The sequence below is a fragment of the Theobroma cacao genome, chromosome 1 (assembly GCF_053813885.1).
Source record: "Theobroma cacao isolate CCN51 chromosome 1, ASM5381388v1, whole genome shotgun sequence".
Classification (NCBI taxonomy): domain Eukaryota; kingdom Viridiplantae; phylum Streptophyta; class Magnoliopsida; order Malvales; family Malvaceae; genus Theobroma; species Theobroma cacao.
Window position 1 is genome coordinate 41669325 of NC_142639.1, and position 23602 is coordinate 41692926.

Genomic DNA, 23602 nt, shown 5'->3' on the forward strand with positions numbered 1-23602 from the left:
ATTAAAAATACAATTTAATCGAGATTATTAATTTAGCGAATATTAATTTATAAAAGTTTTAATGTATCTTTTAAATCTGATTAAAAATAAGTTGATTTTGAATTGAGGGTATTTTAATAATTTTATTAGATAAAATCTAATATTTATGCACAATATATTAATTTAAGGGGAAAAAAAGGGGAAATCACAGAAGATACAAGTAGAGTTTATTCTAAATATTAATGGTAATCAAATAAAGTGATTAAAATTTTCATTTTTAGCCTTTGTATCAGTAGTATAGAATTTTCTTTTTCTTTCTTGGTAGGCTATCATGATAATAATAATTATTATAAAAATTAAGGTAGCTAATCATTATAATTTGTGAAGCTGTTCAAAAATAAATGTATAAAGCACCTTTTTGGCAACATTCTGCTGCGATATTTATTATTCATTACTGTCTCCACCTTTAGCTTCCTACCTTGTTCAAAAAATTAAGAGTTGGAAAATTAATCATTAATGGTGGTTTAACAATCATTCGAGCATGGCAATGGAAATACAATATATTTTCTTCACTTGTATCAAATTAACGTTTGAAAACGATTGAGATTAAAAAAAAAATTCTTTTTGTTTGTATGTAGATATATATATGTAAGTATGTGTATATTTTATGTTCATGTTATTTAAGTTTTAAGAAAATAAAAAATAAAAATTATATATGTTTTATCTTTTATTTTGCCATGAGATTTTCATGGAGATTAATGAAAATTGGGAATGTTAATTAGTACTATTTTGGTAAGACCGTTGCAAACTTTAAATATTCATTAATTAATTGTCTCCTTGTTCAATTTCATGTCAACTTCACAATTTAAGGTTTTTCAAAGTCAAAATACTATCTTTATTGGTGGTCTCATACAAAGACCAGTGAACATCATCTGTAAAGTGTCGTAATCGTATTGTATTTAGATAAAATATTAATAATTATATAAATAAATAATAATATTACACAATTAATTGAATAGATTAAGATTTTAAATACAACTTATTACACGACATAACAAGATTAGATTTTAACACCATAAACTCTTTTAAACACAATTGAAACTATTAACCTATTTATATAAATACTATAAATATGTTAAAAATATTATATTAAATTAATTGACGCGATAACACGATTAATTACATAATTTAAATTAATTTCAAATTTCATGCTATAATTTTAAACTTAAATTTATTTAATTCCGTAATCTCTTGTCGTGGTAATATATGTGTCCAAATCTACATAGTTGTCAAAAGATACATGCTAGAATAATAATGATAGTGTAGTATCATATAAAGAAGGCTCTTTTATTACATAAACACTGCATCAAACAGAAATCCAATGAAACCCGAACAAATAGGTTAATTAACAAAATTTATTAAGCAAAAATTAAATGACCCTAATTAAATGCTAATTACAAAAATTCAAAATTAAATCCAACCCTCAACAAAACTAACCGGTAACTTAACAAGCTGATGAAGACTTCGACTCTTTATTAGAAGCATTGTCTCTCAATTTGTTTATGTAAGCACAGCAACCCAGACAGTATACGATGATGAGGAGAACAATGGAGACGGCGTTGACCGTGGCCTCCTTTTTCAAGGTATGGTTTAGATTATCTGCCACCCCTTCCTTGCAAGATTGGCAGTTTAAGCACAAAATGATCATTATCCCATATTCCCATGGTTTGCAATCAGGATTACCTTACACCCCATTCTCCTCCGTCCAGTTTGTCGGACTCCTATACTTAAATCCGCTGCCTTCCGACGGTTTACAGCAACCAAACGCTCCTTATGGAACTTTTAGACGGTATCGTTGAGATAAGCTTAGTGTCAACAATGCAGTTCTTGATCTTATTCCAGTTCTGGGTTTCGTTGACTTCCTTCTGAATCCAGTTGGAATAATGTCCGAGCTTGTACTCTTTGTACGCTTTTCCCGGAAGTGCCTCGCCGGAACCTTTACTGCTCAGGCAGGATGTGAAAACGGTGAAACACAAGCGAGTAGGATTGTTACAAGGATAAAGGTGAGGTAGACCCGGAGCAGAGGCGCCACCCCACAGCACGAGCCGATGAAGCCCGCCAGAGAGATGATCCGTGATTAAAACCTCCGATGTTGCACAGCGTCGTGTCGTCTGTTATAACGCATTCCGTCATGCCGCCCTTCCTCAGCGAGATCCCCGCTCCCAAGATCGGGATTGAGAACAAGAATGTTAGCAAGTCGATGATTCCGAGCAGGTTGTTACTCAAGTGGAACAACATGGTTGGTTTCCGCTGACGCGCTTCCATTTTATTGTTTGGATGATGGGAAAAAAAAAATTTGGAGAGAAAATTGGGAAGAAAATGCTTGTGAATGTGGGGACGACGTGGACGACGGCGTGGGTTTAAATATGCGCGAGAATTTTAATTTTTGAATGGATACTCCGAATATTGGGTCAACACGTGTGAATACTAAAGCACTTGAGAACTACGTGGACTCGTTTAGCTTTGATTGCTGAGAAAATTTACTTTTTATTAATTAGTTTTAGAGAAAGATTTTTCTGTTAATTTAAATTCTATTTAATTGATTTTTTTATTTTTCCTTTTGTAAAATGATGACTGAAAAGTAAAAATAAATAAATAAAAAACTATAAAACAAATAATCAATTTGTCTTTAAATGTTTGCCTTTTTTTATTTCCACGAAAATTAAGATAAAAAAATTAACTTTGATATGTTTTATATTAAAATTTAAATTTTTAATAATATAAAGTAAACAAAATATAAAAATAAATTTATTATACATAAATGTAAGAGTATTATGTGTCTACAAATTTTTTTAAAAACTTCATTTTGGAATATCCAAAAAATATGAAAAAAAAGGACAAAAGGAGTAACAAAAGGCAAAATATGAATCAAACGGAGCTTAATTAACTTAAAAAAATATAAATTTTTTATCTAAAATAAACAAAATTTTGGCCAAATTGGAAGGTACTATGTATATATACCTTAACTGCATACAACAACATATATTAAATATGTTAGCTCTCTTTTAATTAGAATATCTTGACTCAAAAAATAAAATTTGAATGTGAGTTTTTGATTCATATTTATTAATTATGTGTTATTATATATAGTCTTATAATTAAAATAAATTAAAAACAACACTAATATTGTTTCATAATTCAAACAATTTTATTTTAATTAATTTACATAACCAAATATAGGTTTACCTATTTTTAAAAAATGAAAATACATGTATAAACTTAAGCAAAGCCAATAATTTTGGAATATAATGATTTTAAGACCTTGTTAGTTTTATCTTATTTTAATTATTATTTATCATGCTATTGAGTTCCAATATTTACAAGAAATATCACAATTCGTAAATTACTCAGTTTGATAAAAAGTAATTTTAGACTTACATTATCATTGTTGATGTAAAGATTGTTGGAATGCGTGATTAAATGCAAGATATATTTTCAATAAAGTATCTTTATTTTTGGATGTAATATTTTTTAAAAAAATTTAAAAATTTTAAATAAATTTTTATACTTTTATTACATTCAATTAAGTTTTTATATTTTTATTTTTAATCAAATAAATTCTTATAATTAATGATTAATTTAGTTAAAATATCATTTATTATTTTATACTACATGGCGTTAATATAATAAGTTAACACGTTATGATTGATAATAACATGATATACTAATATTATATAATAATATATCTATGTGTTATTTTTTATTATTCACATTAACATTACGTCAATATTAAATGGATGTAAAATAATTAATAATATTTTAATTAATAATAATTAGTTAACCATTAATATTAAGCTCCATCACTTTTCTCATAATTCCCTCTCTTCTTGTTCTCTTTGTTTTGGTTGAAAATTAGAGAGAATGATAGAAAATCTCAATGCCCTTTTTCAACTTAAGTCCAAATTTGAAAAGATATCGATGATCAAGATTATTTTTTTTTTCTTCGATTACTTTTCTCTATTAATCAAGAATTAATGAGAATCAATAAAAAATCTCTCCGAAGTTTATTTTTGGACTTAAGTTTAAATTTGAACAGATATCCACTATCAAGATTGTTTATTTATTTACTTCAACACATATGATCTATCAATTATGATAATTTATTAATTTAAAATAAATAATTTTTAAATATAACTCACATCTTATCTTATCGTAAAAATATCAAATAATTAAAAAAAAAGAAAAAAAAACTTTTATTCATGAAATTGTAACATGCTATAAAAAACCTCAATTAAGTATACGAAGAAAATCATATTTAGTGTTGAATGTAACGAAACTATTGTGACGAGGAAATATTTCTCCCATGGAGTACTGATTATATGTACTCTCCATTGATAAAAAAAGGGTTTACTCTTCCTCTCAAGAAAAAAAAAAAAAAATAGAAGAAGAAATATTACTCTTTTTCTGCCATGATTTCATACATCTTAATGCTGTAAAATTCTTACTACAATTTTCCCATTATCCCTCCAAACCTTTGTCTCTCTCTCCCTCTCGCTCTATTTCCTTGGGTGAAAAACAAAAATGAGAATTAGCCCAAGAGAGTTTTGGGACGCATGCCTTGAGGGTTTGGTTTATTTCTTTGCTTTTTCTCACATGCTCGCCTGAATTCTCTCCGACGCTTCTTCAACTCTCTTTCCTTTTCTTTCTCTTTTCTCTTTCTCTCCTTTTTCCATTGAAGCTTCTTCAATGCAATCACATAATAAAAAGGGTTAGTGATTTAATCTGAAAGCTACGAGATTTAAGGGTTTACCCGGATGCCCAGAAAGCCTGAACTCTCAGGTTTGAGAAGAGCATTCAATTTTCTTCCTTGCAATGCATTTATGATTATAGATTTTATTGGGTTATTGATATCGGACAATTTGATTACTGTAAATTATCAAATTTAAGATATGTTGGTTGTGACATACATACAATTCCATTACTGCTTTGAGGGTTAGGGTTTTTGAGGCCAAACACTATTGCTTTTTTGGTCTGTCTATGCCTGTTAAGTGGTTTTATGAATTGGGTATTTGAGTTTGAAGGGTATATGCATTTAGTTCGTCGTGTGTGAGCTTACTGGTTATAGGGTTTAGTTGCTTTGAGGTTCCAAGGATTTTGGTATCTGGAGTCCTTTTCAGACTGATCAAAGATATGAGTCGTAGGGTGCGGCGCAAGGTGGCTAAGAAAGGAAAGGATAACGTTGTTTCACTAAGTTACCATGAATTGGAAGACGAGGATTTACGTCCTGAGAGAAATGAGTCTGTGGATTGGACAAGCTTGCCTGATGATACAGTGATTCAGTTGTTTTCATGTTTGAATTATCGTGATAGGGAGAGCTTGTCATCAACATGTAGGACGTGGAGGGGTTTGGGTGGTTCTCAGTGTTTATGGAGTTCATTGGATCTTCGTGCTCATAAATTTGATACTGGAATGGCTACTTCACTTGCTTCTAGGTGTGTGAATCTTCAAAAGCTTAGGTTTCGTGGGGCAGAGTCTGCTGATGCAATAATTCATCTTCAAGCTAAGGACTTGCGTGAAATAAGCGGTGATTACTGCAGGAAAATAACCGATGCTACTCTATCTGTGATTGTTGCTCGACACGAGGCTCTGGAAAGTCTTCAGCTCGGGCCAGACTTCTGTGAGAGGATCACGGGTGATGCTATAAAAGCAATAGCTATATGCTGTCCAAAATTGAAGAAACTTCGGTTGTCTGGAATAAGGGATGTTCATGCTGATGCAATCAATGCTTTGGCTAAGCACTGTCTAAATCTGGTTGATGTTGGGTTCCTTGATTGTCTAAATGTTGATGAGGCAGCATTGGGAAATATTGTATCTGTTCAGTTCCTCTCTGTTGCAGGGACATCAAATATGAAATGGGGTGTCGTTTCACTTCTCTGGCACAAGCTGCCTAAATTGATTGGGTTGGATGTTTCAAGAACTGATATTGGTCCAACTGCTGTTTATAGATTGTTATCCGCATCCCAGAGCTTGAAGGTTTTGTGTGCTTTGAATTGTGCAGTTCTTGAAGAGGACACTAGCATTAGCACCATTAAAACCAAAGGCAAATTGTTACTTGCTCTTTTTACAGATATTTTTAGAGGACTATCTTCTTTATTTGCCGAAACTACAAAGAAAGGGAGGAATGTATTTTTGGATTGGAGGTGCTCGAAGAACAACGATAAAAACTTGAATGAGATCATGACTTGGCTTGAATGGATCTTATCTCACACACTTTTGCGTACAGCTGAGAGCAATCCACAAGGTCTTGATAATTTCTGGCTTAAGCAAGGGGCAGCTCTGTTGCTTAGCTTAATGCAGAGCTCACAAGAGGATGTTCAAGAAAGGGCAGCCACTGGACTTGCGACTTTTGTTGTTATTGATGATGAAAATGCTAGCATAGATTGTGAAAGGGCCGAAGCAGTTATGCGAGATGGTGGGATCCGACTTCTTCTGAACCTAGCAAAATCTTGGCGAGAAGGGCTTCAGTCGGAGGCAGCAAAGGTTACTTACTTTTATTCCTATTTTGGAGAAAATATAGTTTTATCATCACAGTTCAACTATCATGATGTTCATTTTTTTAAACCGGTTTTGTTTATTCTAGTGATCATAGGATGGCTTGATACTTAAGTTTTCTATAAAATATGTCATTCACAATACTTCTGTGTGCATTATCGTTTTCCATTAATTTTATTAAATACTGAGGTTGCTAGTTTATTATTTGAAATTTGAGTTGATTTGGAATTTTTGATGGCATAGGCTATAGCAAACTTGTCTGTCAATGCGAATGTTGCAAAAGCTGTAGCTGAAGAAGGAGGAATTAATATCCTTGCTGGGTTGGCGAGGTCCATGAACAGGCTGGTTGCTGAGGAGGCAGCTGGAGGGCTATGGAATCTTTCTGTTGGGGAAGAGCACAAGGTTGTATATTCAGTGCTTTTTCTCATACATGAGAAATGGGAACATAAGCTTTCAATGTCTAGTTCTAACCATGTTTTTTTTTTAAAAAAAAAAATAGGCTGCAATTGCTGAGGCTGGTGGAGTGAAGGCTTTGGTCGACCTCATATTCAAATGGTCCTCTGGTGGTGATGGAGTTCTTGTATGTTTCTCTTATTTTGCTTTTGTACTATGTTTAAATATCAATAGCATTTTACATGCGCATGGTTGGAGTTGTTGTCAGGCTATAGTTTGTTGGTTGGATCATAATTTCTGTGTGTTTTCAGGAACGTGCAGCTGGCGCCTTGGCAAATTTGGCAGCTGATGATAAATGTAGTATGGAAGTTGCCATTGCAGGTGGTGTGCATGCGTTGGTGATGCTTGCACGTAACGGCAAGTTTGAAGGAGTGCAAGAACAGGTGCCATTACTGTCACAATTAAGAGGAAACTTTGGACTGTGCATGACATAATCACTACAGTTCCACTGAAGGGTTTTGATTTGAAATGATTAGAATGGCTTTTCAAATTATTTGATCTTTGCTGTGTGTTATACACCCACAGTCACAATAACATAGCGAAGTAATACAGCAATGCTCTAGAATATTTTGTCACATTGTTCTAGATTGTTGAATTTTTCTAAGTACCCTCGTTGAAACTATAACGTACTTCTTTCAATGCTAAACATGCTTTCGTGTGCAAATGCTTAATTAAAACAGTTACACTCAAATTAAGAAAGCCAGTAAATTCCAAATTCCAAATCATGGCTTTAATTTTCAACTTGCTTTTCTTTTCATTTCTGTTGGAATCTAGCCTTGTTTTAAAGCATTTAAGGATTATTTGTGATACCATATACTACATGTTTGGTGTGAGTTGATTAATTTCATGTCCAAATATGCTAGGCTGCTCGTGCCTTAGCAAATTTGGCTGCACATGGTGATAGCAACAGTAACAATGCTGCTGTAGGCCAAGAGGCAGGTGCTCTTGAAGCCCTAGTTCAACTTACACGTTCTCCTCATGAAGGTGTCAGGTAATTTATAATCACATATTTCCGATGGCTCTTGAATATCTTAAATGTATTCATTTGCGCATGTTATTGTGAATGCATTTCTCATTATTATTTTTGCTGTGTTGGCAGCATGGAATTGAAGATTTAGAATTGATTTTGGCTGGTGCTTGAGGCATTATGTCCTAGTTTTCCATACATTTTTGCCTCTAGTTCCACTGGATTCTTATTCCAAGTTTCTGATTGCTGAACACCATCGTTCTATTTTTTGTACCTCTATTAGATGCTTTTGCCTGTAAATTCAGTTCAATATTCCTCTTGCTAATCCCACAATATTTGAATTGGCTTGTTTCATTTTTCTGTTGATCCCACAATAATTAATCTAGTCTATAGCTCATAGACCTTAACACTTTTTTCCATGCACAAAAATTATGTAGTTTCTGTAATAGGTTTGTTCTAGTGTGTATGATGATATCGGCTAATTGAAACAGGCAAGAAGCTGCTGGTGCATTGTGGAATTTGTCATTTGATGACAGAAATCGAGAAGCAATTGCAGCAGCTGGTGGTGTTGAGGCATTGGTATGATATTTACCTTTTCTAGCCTCTAATTGCTCCCCCCATCTAAGCAGGGGTAGCCTTTGTAACCATTATGTGCAGCATAGGATAATTGTTTGAGGTCTACTAAAACCCTCCCAAATATCTAGTCATTTTTAGGTCCACATCATTTTGCTTGGACAATTTTTCTCTGTACTTTTAAATTGTTTAACATGTTCTCTGCATTAAATGTGTAAATCTACCTTAATATGTATAGATGCAGAAAGGATGTGTCTTGGTCATGTGAGGCTTTCTCTTATATGCTTGTCATGAATTTCAACATACATCTTCCGTGTTTTATTGTGGTCCTTTACCCTTGTTGTGTTAGTGGCATGCAAAAGTCTAAATCCTGAATTATTAGACACTATAATGAAGTGCTACAGAAATTGAGTAATGTTAAAGATTAGTTGAATTGTGCTCTTGGCTTTCTGATAATTCTTTGGTAGAGCTGATGTGAATAAAATTTTTGTTGTAATATGTGTTTCATTTAGTCAAGAGTTCACTACATCTTAAAGGTATTGGTTTTATGTTTTTATGTAGGTTACTCTTGCCCAATCCTGTTCAAATGCTTCGCCAGGTCTTCAGGAGAGGGCAGCAGGTGCTCTGTGGGGATTGTCAGTCTCGGAAGCCAACAGGTAATGCATTTCTTTTTTCTTTTGTACATGGATATGCAATCCATGCAAGAGCTAGTAATAGAACTCCTGAAGTCTGAATGCATTAAGTGAGAAAAATTTTCAACTTTGGCCCTCATGGAGTTTTTAATGTTTTTGGAATACAAGGCCTAACTGTACAGCGGCAGAAACCCTGTTATTTATGATGCCTTCCGTCTTCTTTCTTCTTTTCCAAACTATGCAGTTGTCATAATCATCAGCTATCATCCATTATTTGGCCTCACCAAAGAGGGTGGTGCTAGTAGATATGGCCCTAAACCTTTAGCGATTTGTATATTGCTGTTCTGAAGTCTTCAGCTTGCATGTTTGAGCTGAGCAGCATGAGTCTATAACTCTGTGCTTCTTGTCATCATGATTACCACTACCACAGCTTCAGGATGAGAGATGGAAGTTTGTTACTGGATGATAGGCAGAACAGAATCAAATAACTTCTTTCTTACTGTTAATGGTGCAACTGCATTTTTCTTCTTGTTCATACATTATTCCAGGCAGATATTCTCATTTTATTACTGTGGAGCACTAATAGTCAGAACATTGATGCTATTTACGTTTGGTCTTTGTTAGCATCGCTATTGGACGAGAAGGAGGTGTTGCACCCCTGATTGCACTTGCACGCTCTGATGCTGAAGTAAGCATTTCATAAGCCAGCCCTTTCTGCTAGTGTATAATCTATTTTTGTTTTAAGTGGCATTTGAGTTGATCTTAACTTATGCTTTTGCTTTCAGGATGTTCATGAAACTGCTGCAGGGGCTCTTTGGAACCTTGCTTTTAACCATAGTAACGCTCTTCGGATAGTGGAAGAAGGTGGGGTTCCTGCACTTGTTCATCTTTGTTCTTCATCGGTATCAAAGATGGCACGCTTCATGGCTGCATTGGCACTGGCATACATGTTTGATGGGAGGTAATTGGTTCTAGTATTAATTGCATAGACTTTTAACATAACTTATCTTTGTCAAAGCATCTTATAAATAGAGTAAATTGGTGAAGTTATGTATAGATAAAATTCATCATCTATTTTTCTGTTCTGAAATCTTTCAAATAAGTTCCAATATATCAAATAGGTCCTGCAGGGGGGTATTCAACAATGCTTTTTAAGAAAATTAAATTGTACGAGTCACTATCTGCTAGAAGGAAAAAAAAGAAGGGTTGGAGTGGGTGAATAGTCTGAGAGATAAGGTTGAGATTACCAAGCAATTAGTGGTTCATTATACATGCGTAAGATGCAATGTCAAAGGCACCTAATGTCTTGTATGTGTCCTGTGAGAAAAATTGCCAGAACCATCTTGGTGATGATTTGCTTTGTATGATATTTTTAGCAGAATTGATGAGTTTGCTCCAATGGGCACATCATCCGAAATCACTTCTAAGAGTGTGAGCTTGGATGGGGCCAGAAGAATGGCTTTGAAGCATATTGAAGCTTTTATTCTTACATTCTCCGATCCTCAAGCATTTGCAGCAGCTGCTGCTTCGTCAGCTCCAGCAGCATTGGCACAAGTAACTGAAAGAGCTCGTATTCAAGAAGCAGGGCATCTGAGATGCAGGTTTCCTTCCCTCATCCTTCTCCCCCTGCATTTGTGCTGTAAGATGGTTATGTTTGCCAATCTCCATTTCATAACATGAAGTTGCAGAAAAAAATTTGGCATGCTTTTAAAGAAGAAAATGCCCACTATAGATGTCAATGAAGAAACACTTTTGTAAATTTATGGAAGGAATGCAATATGCTTTTAATAAAGCTTGTGAAAGATGACCTCCAGTATGGTATCTGTCTCCCCCTCTACTGCTGTTGTTAAAATGTTCCATTTGATGAGTTTTGAAAATTTTCTTCATTAAAAATTCTGTTCCAGCTACTTTGCACTGGTTGGAATTCATTAATCATGTAAAGTATCAGTGTCATCTTTTGATGCTAGCTCTCTTTCGCCATACCTGCATGTGCGTGTGTGTTGGGGGGGGGGGGGGGGGGGGGGGTGTGACTTAATCTCTCTAAATTAACGTGACTTTTCTATTCCTTAGTGGGGCTGAAATTGGAAGATTTGTCTCCATGCTTCGAAATGCTTCTTCAATACTCAAGGCATGTGCTGCATTTGCTCTACTCCAGGTAATTTATGCATATGGATTCCCTCTTGCCTCCAGTAATTATGAAGATCCTGTTTGCAGAACTCTTCTTTATGAAGCATAATGTGTACTGCTAAACATACACCAAGGGATTTTTACACGTTACTTTGTTATTTTATTCAACTGCAGTTCACCATTCCTGGCGGCCGACATGCTGTGCACCATGCTAGCCTTATGCAAGGTGCTGGAGCAGCAAGGGTTCTTCGTGCTGCAGCCGCAGCAGCAACTGCCCCTATTGAGGCTAAAATCTTTGCAAGAATTGTACTTAGAAACCTCGAGCACCACCAAGTAGAACCTTCCATCTAATTCAGGAAACTTTTTTATTAGGCAAGGGTTTTCATATGCCATGAGGACATTTTACAGTCCTGCAACCTTTTGAATATAAGAACTATCAGAACAAGTTTGCATAGTCTTTTTGCTTCTCTCCCAATTTGTTGTTTAAATTCTTCTTTTAGGTTTGGGTGAATCTCCTTCCCCTTTCTTGTAACAAATCTTTGCATGGGGAATTGATGTAAACCTGTACCTCATCATTTTTGTGTCTGTATTCATTGCAACAATACCTTCTATATAATCATAAATGCCTTCTTAGGACTTAATAGGTATGGCCCCTGTTGTGTCTGAACCAGTATTAATGACAACTTTTTCTTTTTTCCTTTGGAAAGTTTTATAGTAGCTTTGTTAGTTGTATCTTTTGGGTCATTTGAACACTCTGTTGATCGGCTGACAGCAGTATGAGCTTATGGTAGTAACAAAAGATGCAAATTCTGGACATTCAGGAAAATTTTAACTATAAGTCGGTGTCGAGCGGCAAGGTTTTGAAGGGAAAGAGCCAAGAACAATAATTTTGAAGTTTAAGAAAAGTCAATGGATTGGCATATATTAACATAGAAAGTCATTACAAAATCATCAGACCAGGCAAGTTCCACCTGAGTAGTGGTGCAGGGCTTAAAAACAAGGACATGGAAAGAACAACCTGCTTTCCCTTTTAACTTCAATCTTATTCACACATGACAAAAGCACGTGCTTTACTACATTGTATGCAGCTAAGCAGTATGATCCTCATTAAGGCCATTTAGATGCATAAATACCAAACACTCTCTTGAAAGCCAAGATGTAATTCTTTTACCGTTTGCCCTATAGATGCTTGGTCCTTGAATAAGGTACCATGTACTTCTTCATGTCACTTTTGAGAGGCATATTTAAGAATTGACTTTTCCATCTTCGTCTAAGGTTATTGAACCAATCCAGTCTTCCTTATAGAGCTTGGTCTGCAATGATACAGACACACATTAGACTCGTTGCATTTACCATACACTACCAAATCCAAATGAAAAAGATGACATCTATAATCCTAAAATATAGTGACAAATGGGTAATGACAACATGAAGCAGTATATATATCTATGGATATTGATGTTATTTTCATCTTGATATTGTTTCCAAGCCTTGTCACTGTGCCTTGAACAGTACTTATATGTTATGAAATACTCCCAACAGAATAATTGTATTTGACAACCCAGTCACCAAGAAATTGTCCTGCCAATAAAAAGGGCAGGCAATAAAGATCAAAGGCTCTTGTGTGGATGATGACCAAACCAGAGGTTTCTTTAAGTAACAAAACTGTGTGCCGCTCAAACCAACCAAGCACGAAGAGAAAGAAAGTAGAACCACCAAATTGATGAGCAAATTGCAGATTAGTCGTCCAAAGTTGATTAGCAAATCGCAGAAAGTAAAGGCATATTGATTCCAAAGTTGGTTGACAAGGGGCATCGGCCAAAATGGGACTCTTCAACTTACCATCATGTGCACCAAATCCGGCACGCTGGCAAGCAGTTAGCTGTAAGTGGAATTCCTCGCATCATTGATTTCATTGTGAGTTTTAGGAGGAATCTACATCCTTAAAGATAGCCAGCATGTCCTGGCGAAAGAGAAAGCATATCAAGAATAGTACAAATATGGAGAAAAAAATTTGAAGTACAAGATCATAAGGCAAATGAAATTTTATGTCTCTACACCTTAGTATGTTGTCTTTGGTCTGATGCATAAAACAACAGTACGAGATCACTAGGCTACTGAAATTGTTCCCAGTTCTTGCTTTAGCCTCGAGCTTTTCCCAAGCATCACTAACAAATCAAAACATTCTTCAACCTAAGCAGCTGCCTTGTCTGGTTGTCCCCTCATGTGCAGCCACAACTGCCGTAACACTGACTGCATCAGTTCCCACTTGGGGTGCACTCTATCTCCAGATACAAACTCCAAAACCCTACTATCAACCTCGATAACACTACAGCCAGCTTCCTTTCTTGCCCCATTCCTTCTCATCAATCCCCTGATTTCCTCCACATCTTCCCATCTTTTACCGGCGGCATACAAATTCCTTAACACCACATAACTCCCATGATTAGTTGGTTCCATATGGACCAACTTCTTTAGCACTCTCTCAGCTTTTTTCACATTATTTGAGGACCCATATGCAAATAGAAGAGAAGTGAGAATTATTCCATTGACTTCATAGGGCATACCTTCTATCAACTTCTCAGCTTCCTCCACACATCCAGCCCTCCCTAACAGATCAGCCATACAACCATAATGCTCAATTTTCGGGGTGATCCCAAACTCTGCCATTGCTTTAAACCATCTCGTACCTTCCCCCACCAGGCCAGCATGATTACAAGCTGATAAAACACCTATCATGGTCACATAATTTGGCATGACTCTTTCATTCCGCATCTCCAAAAATACCTGCAATGCTTCTTTGGCACATCCATTCACTGCATATCCGTTTATTAAAGCATTCCATGAAGCTATTTCCTTTTCAGGCATCTCATAAAAAATTCTTTTCGCTTTATTTATCTCCCCACATTTTGCATACATATCAACAAGACCAGTACACACATTGATTGCTTTATCAAGTTTCTTCCTTTGAACAAAATGGTGAACCCACTCACCCAAATCTAGTGCGCCCAAATCAGCAATAGCTGGAAGAATGCTCACAATGGTTACTTTATCCGGCTCAAAAAATGTGCTTGATTGCATTTCATGAAACAATTTCAATGCTTCATGAGGTTGCTTATTTTGACAGTACCCACCAATCATTGCATTCCAAGATACTAAATTTTTTTCAGGCATGGAATCAAATAAAAGCCTAGCAGACTCAACATCACCACTATTGCAATATCCATTAATCATACTAGTCCAAGAAATCACATTCCTATCCTGCATTTGATTAAACAAATTTCGGGCCGAATCTAAATCTCCCAACTTAACATATCCATCAATCATAGCATTGTATAGAACAGAATCTTCCTTCTCAGGCATCTCATCCAATAGCTCTTTTGCTCTCTCCATATCCCCAGCTTTTGCATATCCACAAATTAGAGCTGTCCATGAAACTAAACTTCTCTCAGGCATCTCTTCAAAAACCTTTCTTGCTGAACCCATGATGCCAAGCTTTGCATACATATCAAGCAAAGCTGTTGAAACATACAAATCCAAGCAAAACCCAAATTTTATCACGTGATTATGTATCTGTAAACCCTCCCAGATTGCCATATTTAAAGCACAAGACTTCGCAAGTGTTAAAAACGTAATCTTATTGGGAACAAAATTCTCCTCAGCTCTCCCTAGATCTTTGTAAAGAGTGAAAGATTGGGCGAATTGGTTGACACCCAGATGGGCTTTGATCATGGCATTGCAAAGATACGTGTCGTTTTCATGGGGCCTAACATCGAACAAGCGGCGCGCGTGGCTAACAGCGGAAAGAGTGGAGAGAGAAGCGCAGGCTGTGATGAACTTGGTGAAGAGGTTAAGGTTGGTTTCGATGGAGTGACGGAGCATGAAAGCGTGGATTTGGAGGAGAGTGGTTTTCCTGTTCTTTCGTTGCAGAAGAAACAGACATTTTCTCTCTATCGGACGCCAAAGGGAATGCAAGTGCTGTTCTTCTTGATCTCTCATCGGACTGCCGGTTCTATCTTTTGCCCACTGGCTTTGATTTTGAACAGAAAAACCATTTGCCTTGTGCATGGATTTACAATGAATTATTATAAATACTTCTCTAAATTATTTAAAAAAATTTAAATAAATTTTCATATTATATTTAATTAAAATTTTAATACATTTAATTGAACATAATAAAAATAAATTTTTTAAATAATTAAGATCGTTTTTAAACATTATATCTTTGTAATTTTAAAAAAATAAAATCCAAATTTGATTTTTTTAATATACCCGTACATGTATCATTAAATCAACTACCTTAAAAGTATAGAAATTCAGAATAAATTTTGATTTAAAAAAAATCAAATTGGATTTATGATAAAAAAATATATGTATTTATTATTAAATTAAATAGTTCAATAATAATTTACTTGCGTTCATATAATTAGACTTAAATAATCAATTTTTTTTTCTTTGTATAGTTTTCTGATTTTCTTTTCTTTTTTTGTGAACATGAGAAAAAAAAAATATAAACATATACTAAGCTTACATTTGTCACACATCAGAATATCAAATTCTGATTGGACAAATTCCAGTTGAAATAATGGTGGTCAGGGTTAAAATCAAGAGCAATGTGGATAGAATAGACCCCTACTGTATTTCACTTCATCTTATTCAGGCAAAACAATAGCACTGGGTTGGTTTAGTACATGATATGCAGCAAAGGTTGATCCTCATTGAGGCCAATTAGACCCTTAAATGAGTACCAGAGTCCTGAAAGCCATTGGTAAGATGAAGATTGTGTCACTGTCTGCTCTGTTGATGCTTGGTCCTCCAAGTATGGTACTATGTACTTCTTCATGTCACTTTTTGAGATTTGCAGGTGGTTACCCGACACATTTATGAATTTAACTTTTCCAGCTTCATCTAGGGTTTTCAAACCGATCCAATCTTCCTTGTAGAGCTTGGTCTGCAAAGACATAAACACGCGTAGTTGCAAATGAAAGATTGTTGTACAAAACCTAGTCATGGAAAAAGGATGTTTGCCGAAGTAGATTTACCTCTTGAGCAGGTAATACAGAATCAAAGGACCCATCCGGATAATAACCAAACCAGGATGTTTCCTTAGGTATCAAAACTGTATCATCCTCGAACTGATCCAAACATGCAAAGAAAGAGATTAGCACGACAAACCTGGTGATGAAAATTGCAGATTAATCTAAAGTTGGCTGAAAAGAGTCAGAGACTGAAACAGGACAGTTCAACTTACCATGATAAGGACCAGATTCTGTAAACTGGCAAACCGTTCCTTGTAAGTGGAATTTCTCGTACCGTTGAGTTCATTGTTGAGTTTTGGGAGGAATCTACATCCTTTGAGATAGTCAGTCAAGTCCTGGTGAAAGAGAAAGATATCAAGTAGACAATTGACATAGGGAAAATTATAGAAGCGTAAATGTACATGGCTTTAGAAAGGTGAATGGTAATGCACATAATTGATTTGACTCAAAAAGGGGAAGGGAGGAAAATGATAAAGAAACAATATAAGTCACAAAAGCAGGAAAAAAGGACTTCTAATCCTGCATTAAGTACTATAGCAAAGTTTCATGTGAATATTTGATGCCAAACTATCAATAATACAACCTGGCAATTGGAATAACAAAAGATATTAACCCAAAGTTAGTAGCTATACTCACTGTAGGAATTTTAAGATAACCACTGGGAGCCAAATGTTCCTGCAATTATCAATGGTATGCATTCAAGATGGCAGTTAAATTACCATTTAGATATATAAACAAGATAAGAAAAATATGCTGCAGGCCTGGGGTAGATGGACAACGAAGTTTGAGATAGGCAAGCTCCATAGTAAGATGGAACTACCATTTTTTTTTTTCAAAGGCAGATCTTTATTGCATAAAGGTCTCACAAAAGGAGACTTACAAAAGGCAGCCAAAATAGGCATGCGTATCATGCAGAAAAGAAGAAGGCTACAAAGGGGTAGAGGCCTGCTGCATTAAGAAAAAATACAAGGTATAGAGAATTTTGAGAACAACAACGAGGTACAGATCACAACAGCAACCAACCATTTGTATTTATCTATTTCTTCCCGTATCAACAGACTTGCCAACAAAGCAAAGACTGAAGAGTTTAAAAAGAATCTTATACCTGGACATAGTTGCTATAGATTTCTGACTTGATTAAGCTATCAAGAAGTATGCATATCAGAGCAGACTGCCCAAAAAAGAGCAGATCAGACCAGACTGCAATAATAGTCTAAAATAATTACCAAAAAAATACAAAGAAAGATTAAAAACATGGAACGGGCACTCACTCCGCAGAAAGGAATTGAAGCAGTACCAGCATGGGGCCCTGCCAATGATATGAAATTCTTGACCTGACACACAGGAAAAAATAAGACACAAAGTCAGATTTCAGTTTGAAGACAAAAGAAACTAGCTACAGTGCAAGACAGAGAAAAGTTTGCTATAAGTAAAAGCATGCCAAAAAGCCAAAAAAGAAAAGAATTAAGCAATAGAGATGAGGGAGATTATAGGCTGTGTCATCATATATGCCAAAGAAGGAGTATCCTGTGGCCAGCTGAACCAGTAACATTCACTTTCCAACTGCCTATTCACGATTGGGAGACAGCTAGAGTACTACATTTTGGAGATGAAAAAAGTTAAAAACCAATGGGTTATTACTAATAAATGATGCTATGAGTTTAAATCAGAAAGCTCAATAGCAGTAAGCAACGGAAAATCTCCACATAATTATCTTCAATATAATATGGATTAGACAATTGACAAAAAGAAAATTCTTGCCACTGAGTCACAAATCTATAGCATCTTATGTAATGAGTAATAGATGAATAGAAGTCATTCAGCCTAGATATACAAGTGGATTTGATCAAAATTAGTTGCCTCATATTGAAGAGGAGTTTGGGGGTTCTTACAGGGGGTCCTCCATCACAAAATTCAATAATCCCTCGACCAATCATGTTACCCTGTGTAAAAGAAGAGGATTATAAGAAATGTTAATGCGTTAAACCATTAAAAAAACAGAAAAAGTGTGTGAGTACGTGAATGAACATTTGTGATCATGTACACACATGAAACAAATATAAATTATGCATGAACAAGTATAAATTATAGAAATAAACAAAATTTCAACTTATATTAATACCTGAGAGAGTCCAACTATGTTGTAACCCTCGCTAAGTTCAGTCATATTCTTCACCTGTAAGTTGGAATGAAAATTCATTGGGAAGCACATTAGAACTTCAACTACAATACAGCAAAGTGATAAATGTTACCAAATGGTTTTCAGACCTTCTCACAAGCAATTGATGTCTGCAACAAAAAGTAAGATAGGTTATAGTTATATGATTATTATAAGGACAACAGGTGATGAGAAACCTCAAACTCAGTTAAAAGTGTTACCTGTTCCAAAAGGGGCATAGTCCATGAATCCCATGCTCCATCTCCAATTTCCCTACAGCCAGGAAAAGGATGTCAGATTGTTTGTTTCAGACAGTTATAAGAATTCATAAAAAAATTTTCTCCTAACACGACCAGAAGAACAAATCTACGCATTCTCATGTATACAGACATGTGCGGAGCCATGCACACACTTATGCAGAAGACTGTTACATTCATACTGCAAAATGCATGCATAGATAGGTACCTAGAATAGCTCCCTGAGTTTTCTAACATAAGTGAGCAGAGTCTGAGAATAAGCTCAAACAAATTGCACTTCTTCTTGATGCCTTCTAATAAGCTTATTAGAAATCATATGATAAAAGATGTAGCAGTCAATAAAAAAATTCACAGTGCAAGTAGCTACAACAAGCCATTGAAACCAAAATGCATAGACACATAAATCAAACTTCTGATTTGGGATGATTACCAAAGATTTTTTTTTTTATATATTTGCAGTCATTGAAAATTAAAACTACAGAAAAGAGAATCATTAGAGAAATATGGAAAGAAGCTCATACACACAGTAGCCTTGAGAATCAGACCAGTCACTTAAAAGCTCAGTGAATTGAGTAATTCCTCGGTTGCTGCATTTATCACTAATACCTGCCACAAAATGTGTCAGTAGTGAATAATATAGGTTAAGAGTTGATTAAATTTCTCCACAAGAAGAGAATCTGATAAATAGAGTTAATCGTGCATCTACAAGGGAAATTTTAGAAAATATTTTTCATCAAATTTGTTCAAGAAGCATATTTATACTGATGAAGGAGAAATTTCAGGTCTTTATTCGACTTTAAAATATTACAGGGAGAACTGGAACCAGACTACTCTGATACAGTATTATAGCAGTGCTCAGCTCTTAAAGTTTAGAGAGTGGGTTATATAAGGTATAGATGAATATGAGATGTGCTTTTTGATAAATGCTAGCTCCCAAGCAACCTGACTGGCTCAAAGTTGTTTTCCACCAGGTTTAAAATTACTAATGTAGCTCCGTAGACACAATGGCAGGTGTCAAGAACTCCACCAACCAAACTGGAAGAAAAATAACTGTTCTTCTGGCAATGATAGAATAGCTGTTGCAATTACATCATTTTTTCCAGAGCAAAATCAGTTCCCTATTTCGTGGAGAACAGAATTGACCCTCAATACCGCTCTTGCAGTGTTAGTATATGCAAAATGATAGGCCAAAGAAATCGAGACAATCCAGACCCAACGAATTTGGACAATCCAATGACCATATTTTAGTTTCAGTTTTCCTAGGCAATGCTAATCAGCATGTAATTCTCAAAGAAAACTGCTAAAATTTCAGATAATTAGCAATAACTGAATAATTTGTTTCCTTGAAAACAGATAAAGCAAGCATGTCAATGAACTCACACTAACAATTATAAGAAAGTAAAAAAGGGAACTGCAAACTCAATGGATTACAAAGAAAAAGAAGTGAAAGAGAACATTACCGTGCAATACGATGAAAGGAATAGCTTGTGTGATCGGAATGAGAATGAATATAAAGAAGAAAATGATGAGGAGGAAGGTAGTTGACTGCGAAAGCGAGACCATTGCTGGTAAAAGTGAAATAAAGTTGCGCCCTTTAGAGTTCTAATGGCGTAGCATCAGGATTCAGGATAACCCAAGAATCCAACAAGGATCTGCTTCCTGGGATATTTTGAAGGCACTAGAAATTCTGGGTTTTTAAGTTTGAGTGGTGGAAGATCGACAAGAAAACTGAAAAAGGATAAAGGCTTTGCCTTTGAGTAGTTTGACAAACTAAGGAGAGACAACGTGCCAACAACCGGTCGTAAATATACAAATAGAGCTAAGACTTCCACACGAAATCAGCTCATGGCCATGGGAGTGTATCAGTCAGACCATTGCCGCAATTGCTGTCTCTTAACGCTCTCGTAGAGCCGTGGGCATACGCGCTGTCTCAACAAGGCGAGGCCCTCTCTCTGCCGTTCTCGGTTGGGGCAGCTACGGGCCTTTTGGGGGTGGGTTGTCTAATAAGCAGCCGTTTTAAAACAACAGGTCAAGCCCAAGGAATATTTGTCGAGTCCATTTGTAACCAAAATCCTTGAACCGACCAAGATGGCAACGGTTTGCTTCCCAATTACAAAATCTCCACAATATCCCCTTCGCTTACTTGCTTGATGTTGAAGGAATTATATTTTCATTCCCAGTTTCAGTAGGATTAAGGTAAATCTTTCTTTAAATATAAGTCGTTATAAGGCTTTCTACTTGTGTTTCTCCTAGCGTCAACTAAGCATAACTCAAGAAAATTCAAGGGCTTTTTGTAGTGTTCTCTTCCAACCTTTGGCTCCCATGGGTAAGAGGTTGGTGTCTGGTCTCACGCTCCTCTTCCTAGAGGAAGCACAAAAACATCAAGAAAATTCAGGCAGCATTGGCAATGGCGGTGCAATGTTGGAGAATTCTGTTATCACAGATACAAAGAAAGATGTGGAGAGTGTAGTAGAAAGGGGGGAGAAACATATCGAGACAACCAAAGAGGATGCTGAGTGCTGCTTCCTCATGCCACTTCACTATCCCTTGGTCACCAAGAAGGACTACGAGGACATGTCGGAGTGGAAGCTTGATCAACTTTTACTGAGTATGGGTTAATATCTGTGGAGGGTGACTTGGATTATAAGAGAAAGTTTGTAATGGGTGCCTTTTTATGGCCTGGAAGTTGTCAGGAACCCGAGCTTTCCCCTGTGCATGGCTCCCAAGAGTCTTTAAAGAGCAAGAAAGCTTAGATTGTCGGGTTTCTGTATCAACCGTTAGGTTTTGCATAATATGCTAGTGTTTTTCTTGCAAGAGTAACCTGTCTTATTCTGTACAATTCTCTCTCTCTTCTCTCAGCAATGTATCTTCTTGTCAGATTCAAATTCAAACCATATTAGTATGTGATTATGACAATAATTAAGGTATGTTTAATCAAATCTCTTTCATGCAAGACCATTAAATCTTTTACAAGCATTCTTTTTACTGCTTTGAGTTCAAGGATTGTGAAGCAAGTAACATATAAAACTTTTTCTTTTGAATTAGAAAATTAAGTCAGACATCTTTTTCATTTAAGGAAAAATACATACATGGGAGGGCTGGGGGGTTGGTTCGGGATCATTCAATCAACTAATATCCATCTCTTCAATAACTTCAAAATGCATCTGCATATCAGGAAGCCTGTCAGCAAGATAAAATCTCTCACACACCTTTAATTTCCCACCACTCTTTCGAGTTTCAGATTCAAGCAAACGATACAGTTTGTCCTTTTCATGTTGTATCCAATCTCGTCTGCTGTCACACCATTGCCTGGGAGTTCCATGGAGCAAAAAACGAATCCCGGGGGCTCCATCTGCAAGGCGTTTTGATATTCTTCCAATCACGTTTTGGTCAGTGATGTATGCACCAGAAGAGTTTAAGCCCACATCCACATAATGAATCTCAGAGATGCTGTTTAATAAGCTTTCCTTAGTCCTAGGAATTATTTGAACCTCTCCTTGGCCTCCAGATAATTCCTTAACCACAGGCTGTTCTCTTACATAACTACGATTTGCCAGGGATTTGTCTTCCAAGGAGCCAAGTTCAGTGACGAGTTGGTTAACTACAGTACCACCCTTGCTAAACCCAAGGATTAAAGCTTTGGGTTGTGATGGAGATGTACAGGTGGAACAGGGTTCCCTCTGTCCACTTGAAATTACATTTTTTGCCTGCAATAATGATTATTTAGTACATGGAAAGTCATTAAACATCCAAAACCAATCAGACTTCCAAAAATGCTTGGTCGTAAGTGTGCTGCAAGGTTCTTAGGAAACCCAAAGGGCAAACAAACTGAAGAAATGTATCATGTATGGACAATCTAACTGATGCAAATACATACCACAACTAAGCCAAGTCCCTTTTGGTAAAGCCAGATGCAAAGACATACTAGGTTTATATCTCAATTTGTTGGGATTCATCAAATTTATGTCTTTTAAATGATACAGCAGGAACCAAATGGAGCTAATTCATCCAGCAGCAGGAACACTTTAAATTCTACTTTTGGTAAAAGGGTCTTGTGTTCATCAAACATACCTGTTCAAGGCAATTTGATAAGATTGAGACAGTTGATGTAGAAGCTGGGAAACCAACAGGGGCATATGATTTAGGCTCGCCATATCTATTCACAGATGGGATAAAATCCTTGTAAACAGCAAATGGCCCATTGAAAATGGAAGCCTCGATAACCCAAGCATTGATAGAGCCGCCAAATTTAGAAACTAAAACTTCAGCTATTTTTGGCAAATCAGATAGCCTCTCAACCACTGGGTTCCTGGTCCCTTCAACTCTATCTCCATTGAAAAATATGGCATTCGCGCAAGGCACCTAATTTACGACGATTTCGTAAGATACTGATTTCAGAGGGTGCTTCAGAGTTTGGGGTAAAAGAAAAGAACTTACAATTAGGGACTTGGAGGTTGATGAGTAGCAGAGAGATGCAGCAACTCTGTAGTAATTCCTACTATTTGGGTCTAATCGAGCCTTTAAAACACCACTCCAACGATCCATGAAAAGAAACAAGACAGCTTGCGGTATTGTTAAGGTGGGAATTCTAACATAGAATTATGTAAGTGCAGACAGAGCCAGGGAAGCCTGTCTACAAACCAAACCCAGACAGAGGAAGAGAAAAACCTTAGCTGAAGAGAAAGCTAGGAGTCGACGGTGAAGCAGGACACCGCAGGTTGACAGCTGTTCATTTCAAGCATTTCCTCATTATCAGAGAAAATGGAGAAGATTTTTTGGGCTTTTTTATTAACCAAAAGAAAGGAATTTGGGCTAAGGTGCAAAGTCAGACCTGGCTCACTAAAGTCAACATAGCCCATCTCCAT

The 23602-nt window shown here is 36.0% G+C and overlaps 4 protein-coding genes across 8 annotated transcripts; 1 reads left to right on the forward strand and 3 right to left on the reverse strand.

Moving 5' to 3' along the window:
- The first annotated feature begins 4350 nt into the window (after nucleotides 1-4350).
- On the forward strand, nucleotides 4351-11989 carry ARABIDILLO-2. 2 transcript variants are annotated; one of them, XM_018113848.2, is made up of 12 exons: nucleotides 4351-6519; nucleotides 6775-6933; nucleotides 7031-7111; nucleotides 7236-7367; nucleotides 7848-7975; nucleotides 8443-8530; nucleotides 9086-9180; nucleotides 9781-9844; nucleotides 9942-10117; nucleotides 10533-10757; nucleotides 11227-11311; nucleotides 11458-11989. In XM_018113848.2, the coding sequence occupies exons 1-12, from the start codon at nucleotides 5170-5172 to the stop codon at nucleotides 11632-11634; spliced, it is 2760 nt and encodes a 919-aa protein (XP_017969337.2). In that variant the 5' UTR covers nucleotides 4351-5169; the 3' UTR covers nucleotides 11635-11989. The 2 variants fall into 2 exon arrangements, with proteins under 2 accessions (XP_017969337.2, XP_007052290.3); XM_007052228.3 differs by having other exon boundaries at nucleotides 4353-6519; nucleotides 10536-10757.
- Nucleotides 11990-12170: 181 nt separating this feature from the next.
- AHG11 (Pentatricopeptide repeat (PPR-like) superfamily protein) lies at nucleotides 12171-15329 on the reverse strand. 2 transcript variants are annotated; one of them, XM_018114583.2, is made up of 3 exons: nucleotides 13344-15329; nucleotides 13126-13218; nucleotides 12171-12596 (listed from the first exon to the last, which is right to left on the reverse strand). In XM_018114583.2, the coding sequence occupies exon 1, from the start codon at nucleotides 15280-15282 to the stop codon at nucleotides 13477-13479; it is 1806 nt and encodes a 601-aa protein (XP_017970072.2). In that variant the 5' UTR covers nucleotides 15283-15329; the 3' UTR covers nucleotides 12171-12596; nucleotides 13126-13218; nucleotides 13344-13476. The 2 variants fall into 2 exon arrangements, with proteins under 2 accessions (XP_017970072.2, XP_017970066.2); XM_018114577.2 differs by having other exon boundaries at nucleotides 13126-13246.
- Nucleotides 15330-15899: 570 nt separating this feature from the next.
- On the reverse strand, nucleotides 15900-20643 carry LOC18614460 (alpha/beta-Hydrolases superfamily protein). Of its 3 annotated transcripts, none has more exons than XM_018114089.2 (12): nucleotides 20198-20639; nucleotides 19259-19343; nucleotides 18702-18753; nucleotides 18575-18611; nucleotides 18445-18498; nucleotides 18215-18265; nucleotides 17594-17656; nucleotides 17428-17493; nucleotides 16959-16997; nucleotides 16535-16657; nucleotides 16326-16418; nucleotides 15900-16234 (listed from the first exon to the last, which is right to left on the reverse strand). In XM_018114089.2, the coding sequence occupies exons 3-12, from the start codon at nucleotides 18740-18742 to the stop codon at nucleotides 15968-15970; spliced, it is 834 nt and encodes a 277-aa protein (XP_017969578.2). In that variant the 5' UTR covers nucleotides 18743-18753; nucleotides 19259-19343; nucleotides 20198-20639; the 3' UTR covers nucleotides 15900-15967. The 3 variants fall into 3 exon arrangements, with proteins under 3 accessions (XP_017969578.2, XP_017969576.2, XP_017969577.2); XM_018114087.2 differs by having other exon boundaries at nucleotides 18591-18611; nucleotides 20198-20636; XM_018114088.2 differs by lacking the exon at nucleotides 16959-16997 and having other exon boundaries at nucleotides 18591-18611; nucleotides 20198-20643.
- Nucleotides 20644-21757: 1114 nt separating this feature from the next.
- On the reverse strand, nucleotides 21758-23498 carry LOC18614462 (uncharacterized). The gene is made up of 3 exons (XM_007052234.3): nucleotides 23175-23498; nucleotides 22809-23099; nucleotides 21758-22444 (listed from the first exon to the last, which is right to left on the reverse strand). The coding sequence occupies exons 1-3, from the start codon at nucleotides 23280-23282 to the stop codon at nucleotides 21863-21865; spliced, it is 981 nt and encodes a 326-aa protein (XP_007052296.3). The 5' UTR covers nucleotides 23283-23498; the 3' UTR covers nucleotides 21758-21862.
- Between the last annotated feature and the right edge of the window lie 104 nt (nucleotides 23499-23602).